We start from the raw sequence: 10,558 nt of genomic DNA, 5'->3' as shown, positions 1-10,558 counted from the left end.
GCAACCTTGACCACCTGACTTGCTTTCCGTCGGGCCAACCATGATTTCCATCCTTTGAATGCGATCTCTCTCTCTCTCTCTCTCTCTCTATATATATATATATATATATATATATATATATATATATATATATATGTAATGTGGGGTTGCACGATTCTCAGAATCACCCCTCCCCCTACATTTCTTCCCCCCACATATTCTTGATGGTATGTAAACATTGTTGTTAAACTTTGGTTGGGGACCATTGGCATTTGAGAAAACAATGCTTCTTTCCCTTCAGAAATGTGATGGAATACTGCTCCCAAATTTTTGAAGTTGCAACTTGAAAAATCATATCAGCTAACCATGGTCATGTATTGAGCCTTGCGATGACCACTTATTGAAACTTGCCATGATTGTATATTCAACATAAAGGACTATTACAAAGATACACATTCCAATTGTTTATTTCTTAGTCTACTCCACCCTTGTAAACCTCTATGTTTTCAAGCATTGGATTATGTGCTTCTCTATTTGCACCTTTTTTCTCCTTGATTCCTCTCTTTTTCTTCCTTTGTCTCTTAACATGTGAAGCATATTTCAATATAAATACATGTTTTGAGGTTTTGTTTCAAATGGATTTTCTAAGGCTTCTCTCTCGTTTTTCCTATGACTCAATCCCATGAAATTCCTTATACAAAGTAAAAGAATTATGTAGGGAAACCTAAGCCTATGTTGAGAGTCTACATAGTTTTGTAACTTAACAGAGTTTGTAACCCATCAAATATATTTTTACTAATGAATTACTTAAACTAATTTTGCTTATGCTGAAAAAACATCAATACCATCCACATTTTCTACCTTTCTGATCTTATTATTGAATAGAGGCTTCTCCATCATGAATAATGATTGTTTAAAAAAAAGCTTCAATAATTTGGCTCATGTTTCCCCTTCAAATGAAAACAAAAAATTACATAGTGAAATACCAAATTCTAGGTCTTGGGAGTCGCATTGCATTTCATATTGCGGGATTTAATGTAATAACATCTCCTTAAAGGTCACTTTGATCATGAAGTTTCTCCCCATGAAGATTCAAACAACGATGTTCTTGAAGACATTGATGGCCTTGGGTATTAAGGCTAGATGACACCCCTACAATATCTTCTCCATGTAGGACCACACTATTGTTTATGCTCTTCATAGTGTCAATCATCGACTGTTTCTATTAATTTCATTTATAGCTTTGGCCATGGTTGTTGCTATAACTTATCACATTTAACTCTTTATAGAACAATTAGAATAAATGATATAACTCTTAATAAACACTAATTTTATTAATAACATTGAAATCTTTTTAAAATAAAACATAAAACAACTATAAAAATCGAACAAGAAAAATAAAAATAAAAAATGAAATTCATTAAAAAAAATAAAAATAAAAAAAATAAAAAAATAAAAAAATAATAATATCATACCATGCTTATTTTACAGATGGTGATTTTTTCAATCATTATCCTCTCTTATTAAATGTGCACCATCCCAATTCACAATACCCCTTACTCATATTCCATAATTAGACATCTAAATTTGTTGTCAAAAACAGTTTTAAAATTATACCGAACCCAGATTAAAATGAAAAGGACATTATTCTCAACCACTTAATTCATTCTTAACAAATTTATTATTTTTATTTAACCCTAATTTCTATATTAATTAAGCTTCCAAAGTATTATAATTTTTTATTGTTAATTAGGCGTTCTTATGGACCAATTTAAGAAATTTGTTATTAAACAACCGAATGTAGAAATATTGAAGTTTAAATCTCACAATATTAATTAAAAAAAAACAAAAAACAAAATAAGAAGCAGATATGTGTCTATGTTTCATTTTACATTTAGTAATACAAAGGGCTGGCTGTCGTGATCCGTGTGACAGGAGAGGAGGATCACAAGCCCAGCCGTCGATTCGAAGCCAAAATCGGACGGTGGAGATGTGTGGGCGCGACATTTAAATTTGAATTAATTAATTAATTAAAAAACTGCGACAATAAAAAGGAACTCGGTTCTACGGCAATGACAGAATCGCTGTTGTGTGCTTGAATTTGAATTTGAAGAGCGGAGAAGAGTAACAGAGATGGCAAGAACAAAGCAGACGGCCCGCAAATCGACAGGCGGAAAGGCGCCGAGGAAGCAGCTGGCAACGAAGGCAGCGAGGAAGTCTGCCCCGGCTACAGGAGGAGTGAAAAAGCCTCACAGATTCAGGCCCGGCACCGTTGCTCTCCGTGAGATTCGAAAGTACCAGAAGAGTACTGATCTGCTGATAAGGAAGCTGCCGTTCCAGCGCCTGGTGAGGGAGATTGCCCAGGATTTCAAGACAGATTTGAGGTTCCAGTCATCGGCTGTGGCTGCATTGCAAGAAGCAGCGGAGGCATATCTGGTTGGGCTGTTTGAGGACACCAACCTGTGTGCCATCCACGCCAAGAGGGTCACTATCATGCCCAAGGACATCCAGCTCGCTCGACGCATCCGTGGAGAGAGGGCATAAACAGCAATTGTTCTCAGGTTTGCAATCAATATAACGGTGTGTTTTCACACCACCATGAATTTATCTATCAAATTTGTTATATTCCCTTGCCTTTTCAGTATTTTTTTAACTGAAAAATTCGTGCCTGGAGCAGTTCTCAGTCCTATATAGTTGTGTCCAGGATTGAATCTCTCAGGCATACATAGTTGTGCTAGGATTGGAGCACAAAATTTATAAGACCAAAAATCCCCACACCGATAGACCACATCTTCATTATTTTTTTTTTTTTTTTTTGGTTAAATAGTTTTTAAAGATGATGGGTAGCAGGGTTGATAAACTTTTGCTTTCACTGGGTTTTCTTGTGACTTATTAGAACTAATGTATTGATTTGTATACGAGCCAGAGGCCATGTTCACACATAGGCCCTGGTTTCCAAGAACAAGTGAACTTAAACGTTTCTGGGTTTTAAAAATAAATGTAGCTCTTGGAAGGTGGAATAATGGAGCGGCTGCTATGTGGGACAGAGAGGGGTATCTGTGCTTCCAGACTGCTTATATATGGCATCTGCTTTGTGATTTTGTTTGCTCTAAGTCTGGGTTTCCTTACCGCTTACTGTGTTCATATTTTCATACTTAACTTGGTAGATGCATTTTCCCTGAATGCTTCTCATTGCACTCTAACAATGGTGTTCAAGCCCTGTGCTTTGGCTCTTGACTTTGATTGCATTAGGGTGAGCTTTTTGATGCACATTTGGAATTTGGCTGGAATGGTTATGCCTGGCCAATGCTTGCACCTGATTCATATCGCTGGAGTGTTTTTTTGCTGGCAAATCATGAAAGTTTTGGCAAGTTTTTAAACTTCAAGAGTTTTGTAAACTTCAACATTCCAGGTTTTGGGTGTCCCAATTCTTTTTATAGTATTGAATCTATTACCAATTTCAAATTCAAAAACATGATTTAAATACTATTTATGCAAATTTTTTTGCCAGATTCTAATCGATGGCTGTTCTGACAATTCCAAAACATGATTTAAATACTAGTTATGCAAATTTTTTTGCCAAATTCTAATCGATGGCTGTTCTGACAATTCCTCTGCTTGGATAAACTTGCCCTTTTTAGATGAAGAACTGGATGAAGTTACACACAGGCTCAGAATAACCTCTATCATTTTAATCATAATCTTTAATTTAGGGCTTTGATGTAATAACAATATCATTATTCAAAGTACATCTTGAGAATGTATTTATATGCTAATTATGATTATTGAGCGCTTTGCTCGAGGAACACTGATCATTATTCAAAATCAATCTTTATACTAATGTTGAGCACTTTGTTTGTGATTCAAAATCTATCTTTAGAATGTATTAATATACTAATTATTAGAATGTATTTTATATTTTAAATGTTTTATAAAAATATATTATAAAATAATTATGGTTATTATATATATTTTTTTTGAAAATGAAAATTGTATTTTTATTCATGAGAAATAAGTAACAAAATTATAATTTTCATTATTTCATTAAATAATTTTTTTGGAGTTAAAAGAAGAAATTGAAAACAGATATATTGTTATTTTGGATTGATTTCAACTTTAGGCAATTTGTATTTAGATGTTTTTGGTGGGGATTTTTTTTGTTTGTTTTAGTTTGACTTCTCTAAAGCATGTTTTTTTTCCTCTTGTTCCATACTTTGTATGTGCTTTATTTTTTTGTTGTTTTGATGTTTGGATCTCTTGTGGTTGGATATCATTTTGCATTTGGTGCCATTTTGGGTGTTTTGATGATTCTCCATTGATTTTTTAACTACTTTGAAGAGGTAAGGATAAGAAGGTTGCTATCTTTTTTACTTATGGATTTACTATTTATTTTTTTTGGGATTTGTTTAGTTGGTGGATGATATTTTTGTTCATAGAATTTCTGTATATATGTGATGATTTTTTACCATGGTTGTGTATACTTTTCAAATTTCATATTTTTATTTGACAATTGTCAATATACTTTTTTATTTTTATAATATTTGTAGTAATATTTTTAGTATTTACATTAGTTTTATAATCATTATATTATAACTAGGTTGACATCAAATACATATTTGACATGAAGGTTGTTATCAAAAACAACATATTAATCATAATGCTAACAATTTTTGCCTTTGGACTCGATGACAACCTTTTGCAAACACTAAGTGCTCTCTACCCTTTTGACATCAAAAGGCAAATGGTGAAACCAAGTTGAATGAAGTATATCTTTGTTATGCTGAATATTACAAGATTGATTTGATTGTGAATCATGAAATTTGCATATTGACTATGCTTCCTTGGAGCATATGTTGGATTTTCTAAAGATATGCAATATAAGTATAAGGCTTTATGGCTCAATTACATCAACCACCCAAATTAATGGAGATACATATATGACATGACTTGATCCTAATATTCCTTACATGACTTGATCCCAATATCTATAAAGGAAATTTTAATGCCACCCCTTTGTGTCCCATAAAGAAGCTATTAATAAAAAAATATTAATTGAATAAGTATTTATCAAAAGGAGAAATATTATTTAATAAATGATTATGTGAGAGTTTAAAAATCTATAATTTGACAATTTTTAAATTATACCTTCTAAAACATTTCAAGTTGGCTTCATTAAAAGTCATCATTTGGTCAAAGGAAAATGTATATTTAAAGAGGGTTTAATGAGCATGATGAAGGCATAAATTGACCATACTTCTAAGATGACAAATAAGTTTGTGGTTCACATTTTCTCTTGCATGGATGGCTACATGAGCCTCAACTTAGTTTATTTTGATTTTTGTGAGATATGAGATCCTTGTGATGGTGTTATAGATCTTTGTGATAATATTGTCTCGACTTTGTGCACAAGTGCTATGCTACATGATATGGTTTCTTAGCATTGCCCAGTTAGATGGTATATTCTCTCTAGTCATACATAGCATCACATTATCTCATGACATTGTTACTTAGCATTAAGATGGCTTGTTGTTTCAGTATGGATGGATGGCTTGTGTTGTGTTAGTATGGATGGGTGGTTTGTTGCATTTGGTTAGGATGGATATTTTGTTGTATTAATAATATATGAGTAGTCGATGCATATAACTCTAGCATGGTTGACAATTTATATGTGTTTAGTATGGCTTGTACTCAAGATTTGGTTGCATAACTTTGATGGCTCACATACAATGCATAGTGGTATAATTCCATGGAATCACATAGTATTGTATGGTCTTTGGCATAGTGGTATAGTCACATGGCATCACATTGTCTCTTTGTGCATAACATCAGTATTGGTATTGCACTTCAGTCTTGTCATGGTATTGTTGTGTGTATTGACATCACACAATTATTTATATATGCATATATGATATGTACATGGCATTGCACATATGGTATGGTCTCTCTATATAAGCATTGTACAAACTTGTATTATTGTTATGTATATATAGTGTCATATACTCACAGAAAAATATGGTATGGGATCAACACAACACCATATACAAAGAAGGATGGCATCATACATTAATACGTCATCTTGAGTTGAGTAGTATTGGTTGTTAGGGTCCAACCCTAACCTCTTTATTTATGTAATAAGCTCAAACGATCAAGTTAGAGTCATAGTTAGTTAAAGAGTCAATAAAGCCCATATTAATAATTGTAAGTGGTTGTTTCACATTATGAAAAAGGGACCACAATTAGTTGTAAACAAGCCATAGTTAATAAATAAAGGGGTTAACTTGTGTTATGCAAGGGACCACTAGTAGTTAGGGCTTTGGATGTCATTTAGCTATAAATTGTCTTAGTAAATGAAATATCGGAGTCTTATTATAATTGAGCTATGCTTTGTTGGAGATTGTCCCCTTGAAGAGGCAAGTGAACATTGAATCTGCTTTTGAATAATAAAATACATTGTAGTTTTTTTCATTTCATGTGATCATTTTGTGTTTGGGCTATATTTCTTCTTATTTATGGTATTTTGGATTTCTTGCAGGCCAGGAGTATAATAAGTGGTATTAGAGCACTTTAGAGGGCTAGTTGTACTTTCAATTTTTGCAGAATGTTTTTAGGTTAGAGATGTGTTTTAGTGTTTTTAAACCATGGGATTTGTCGTTGGGCACATAAACTTATGCATTTGGGGAGGCATGCATGTAGGTACTACAAGAGGTGGTCATGCTTGTTGGACCCCCTTGTATCCCTTGTGGGTACCCCTTTGAGTAGTAGTGCATTAAACAGAATTGCGTACTGATTACACTTCCACGTATCTTTGTGTATATCAAAAGCCCTCTAGGATCACTTGAAACCTCAATTTAGATAAGTTGTTGGTTGTCTTATTGTTACAGTACATTGAGAACAACACTCGGGGAGATTACTCGCATGTACAATAGGGTAGTAGGGTAGTATGACTAAGGGTATGGTTAATCCTCCTTAGTTAGCGCTCTGAAAGATTGGGCTAAGTACTATTGTTGGACCCTTGTGTATATTGCGATCTGTAGCACCTGACACTCTTTTGTGACCATAGTTCCCTCTGCTATCTAAAGATTGACTTTTATGTTGTCTTCTAGATCAAATCTAGCAGTTGGGGTTTTGTTGCTGTCGTACAACTCAGATTCAATAGTTGGGGTTTTCATAGCATAGATTAGACTTTTTGTGCAGTGAGGGTTTTGGTTGCCATAGTCTAGATCATATTGTCGCAGCACATTCTGTAGTACCAAGACCTTGGGGTTTCAGTTACTATAGTCCAACCTTGATTTTCCCAGGACATGGGGTAGTATCAAGCTTTCTGGAATTTGGCCACTGTAGTATTGATTAGTGGGGAGTAAAACTCCTTTTAGAGTAAGACCATCCCAAGACACTTGTAAGAGACTTAGCCCATAAGCTTCAGGACGATGAATTGGTCGTAGTGGTACTATTCACTTGTATGCCCCCAATTTGTCGGCTGTCCCAATTTTTATTTTTATTTTTATTTTATTATTATTATTATTATTTTTTTTTTTTTTTTTTGTTTATTTATTTATTTATTTTTTTTTTTTTTTTTTTTTCCGATGTTGCTTTAAGTGACCCACGTCATTAGATTCCCAAGCTTGCCCTCTTTCCAAGTAGACTACTCTTAAGTAAGCTCAAAAATTTGACCGGGGTTGGTGTATGTTAGGTACCAAATCTCAAGTTATGGTTTCAGAAAGGGTAGTCGAGAGGATTGACACCTGTGAGAAAAAATTCGAGACATTTGAGGAGAATATTACTAACTATCACAAATAACAACCATTATAAAAAGACCTCTTAAGGAGGAGCCTAGTGTTGATGCACACATAGAAGGAGAATCCAACCATCACATTCACTTCCATGGAAATCACCACTCTTCCAACCACCAGACACCTAAGCTGGACATGTACAAATTTGATGGCTTTAACCCTGAAGTATGGGTAGCACAAATGGAACAATATTTCCCCGTTAATGATATATGCAAAGATGGAACTAAACTACATGTGGGAGCCCTTTACTTGGACGAAGAGAGACGAAAGTGGTTGCAGTGGCATCAAAACTATTTTCTAGGGAGAGCAACTTGGAACATGTTCTCAAAAGCCATATGTGATCATTTTGACCGAAAATCTAATTTTTTGGGCCGTCTCACTAAGCTTCGGAAAACAAGTATAGTAAAGGACTGCATTGTAGCGTTTGAACAATTGGTCATTGGAATTGATAGTCTAGGAGATGACTTCTACTTGGAATGTTTCATCAGTGGCCTAAAAGAAGCCATCCAAACCCATGTCGGGATGCACCACCCAATTACTTGGACGCATGCCACAAGGCCTTAGATGTGGAAATCGCCTTAAATGCCCAGTCTAATCGCCCAAATTTCATCGCCAAGGCGTGTCCCATCTAGGCTCAGGGCCCCACCTAAACACTTAAGGTTCAAAAGGTGTCACCGACGGAAATGGCTGAAAGAAGGAAACAAACACTGTGCTACTACTGTGATGATAAGTACTTCCCCAGACATAAATGCAATGAACCAAAATTCTTTCAAATTGATGCTACTGATAACAACTCAGCAGATGAAACTCCATCCCTTGGGGTGCTCGAAGAAGAAGCGGGGGAAACCCAAACCGACAATGATCTCACAGCTACGACCGATGAGTCAGTTATATCACTACATGCCTTGGCTTGCATTTCTTTGCCTCAGATTCTCAAAATCTGAGGCTTTATTAAACATCAGCCTATAGTGGTATTGATTGATAGTGGAAACACTCATAACTTTATCCATAAGAGAGTCATAGAAGTTGTTCATTGCTTTGTATAGACGATATCTAATTTCCAAGTCCTTATCGTTGATGGGGGGACCATGAAATGTGAAGGTCGTTGTGAAAATATTAAGCTTAAGATGGGATATTACCACCTAAATACCCACATGTTTACCATTGAAACGGGTGGTTGCGACATTGTATTGGGCGTTGAATGGCTTCACACACTGGGCCCTATCACAATGGATTTCTAGGAGTTGTATATGAGCTTTAAGCAAAACAACCACATTCATACATTAAGGGGACTCTAGGCAGGTGCTCTTATTATCATTAACTTGCATAGACTGGAGAAGCTTTTAAAAAGGGCCATCATGGAGTAGTCGCCCAATTTAATGCCATTGAATCCACTACTCCTCATATTCATCTTGAGATGAAATAGGTATTAGATCACCACCAACAAGTCTTTGACAAACCTAAAGAGCTTCCACCCTCTAGGGGTGAACATGATCATAACATCCCTTTGGTCCCAGGTGCCCAACTGCCTAATGTCCGCCCATATCGATATCCTTTTGCCCAAAAGAATGAAATTGAAAAAATCATCAAGGAACTCCTCGAAGCCAGTGTTATCCGTCCCAACATCAACCCTTATTCATCTCCAGTGGTCATGGTTCTAAAGAAAGATGGAGAATGAAACATGTGTACAGACTTTCAAGCCCTTAACAAGCTCACTATCAAGGACAAATTTCCTATTCCGGTTGTTGATGATCTGATTGATGAATTGCATGGTGCTAAATTCTTTACCAAGCTAGACCTTTGCTTGGGCTATCACCAAATATGCATGAAGGAAATAGACATTCTCAAGACCGCCTTCCAAACTCATGAAAGCCATTATGAATTCCTGGTCATGCCATTTGGTCTCTGTAATGCTCCATCTACTTTTTAAAGCCTCATGAACCACCTTCCAAAAACCATATCTCCGAAAATTTGTCCTAGTCTTTTTTGATGACATTCTCATCTACAACATAACCTGGGACAAACATCTTCAACATGTAGACCAGATATTGCAATTGCTCTGAGATCAGAAACTATTTGTCAAATTATCCAAGTGCTCCTTTGGCGTGGAAGAAGTAGAGTATTTAAGACACATTGTGGGTCGTGAAGGAGTGAGGGTTGATCCGAAAAAGATTCAGGGAATGCAAGATTGGCCCCAACCAAAAACCTTTAAGAGTTTGAGGGGATTCCTGGGTCTCACTGGTTATTATTGCAAATTTTTCTGCAATTATGGATGCATTGCTATACCCCTCACTAATCTTGTCAAGAAAAAAGCATCTCTGCACTGATGCAACTCAACAGGCCTTATTGGCTCTCAAACAAGCCATGTGCTCCACTCCCGTATTGGCCTTACCCGGCTTCACCAAATCTTTTGTGATTGAATGTTATGCTTCAGGCACAGGTATTGGCACTGTATTAATGCAAGAAGGTAGACCATTGGCTTTCACCAGTCAATAACTCGTTGGAAAAAATTTGGGTCAATCTACTTATGAGAAAGAAATGATAGCCATCTTAAATGCTGTAGACACCAAGCGGCCATACTTATTGGGGCGACGTTTCCAAATCCGTAGGAACCATTACAACCTAAAATATTTTCTAGAGCAGCGTCTATCGTCGCCACATCAAAATAAATGGCTTGCCAAAATGCTATGATATGATTATGAGATAATTTACAAGAAGGGGCGTGACAATGTAGTGGCTGATGCTTTATTGTGCCAATTTGAGGATGAGAGCACACTTTTATCAATCTC

The 10,558-nt window shown here is 35.7% G+C and overlaps 1 protein-coding gene across 1 annotated transcript; it reads left to right on the top strand.

Moving 5' to 3' along the window:
• Positions 1 to 2,057: 2,057 nt before the first annotated feature.
• Positions 2,058 to 2,539, top strand: LOC149229473 (histone H3.2-like). Its single transcript, XM_089375836.1, has one exon. The coding sequence runs from the start codon at positions 2,113 to 2,115 to the stop codon at positions 2,521 to 2,523; it is 411 nt and encodes a 136-aa protein (XP_089231962.1). The 5' UTR covers positions 2,058 to 2,112; the 3' UTR covers positions 2,524 to 2,539.
• The last annotated feature ends 8,019 nt before the right edge of the window (positions 2,540 to 10,558 follow it).

This window comes from Pinus tabuliformis, chromosome J (genome assembly GCF_031772625.1).
Source record: "Pinus tabuliformis cultivar Carrire ecotype Pingquan chromosome J, CPIR1, whole genome shotgun sequence".
Taxonomy (NCBI): domain Eukaryota; kingdom Viridiplantae; phylum Streptophyta; class Pinopsida; order Pinales; family Pinaceae; genus Pinus; species Pinus tabuliformis.
The sequence above is the reverse complement of the archived record's forward strand: the minus strand, read 5'-3'. Positions and strand labels throughout refer to the sequence as shown.

Bases quoted from the DNA above. Each gene is read 5' to 3' on its own strand.
- LOC149229473 (XM_089375836.1), top strand. From the start codon at position 2,113: ATGGCAAGAACAAAGCAGACGGCCCGCAAATCGACAGGCGGAAAGGCG.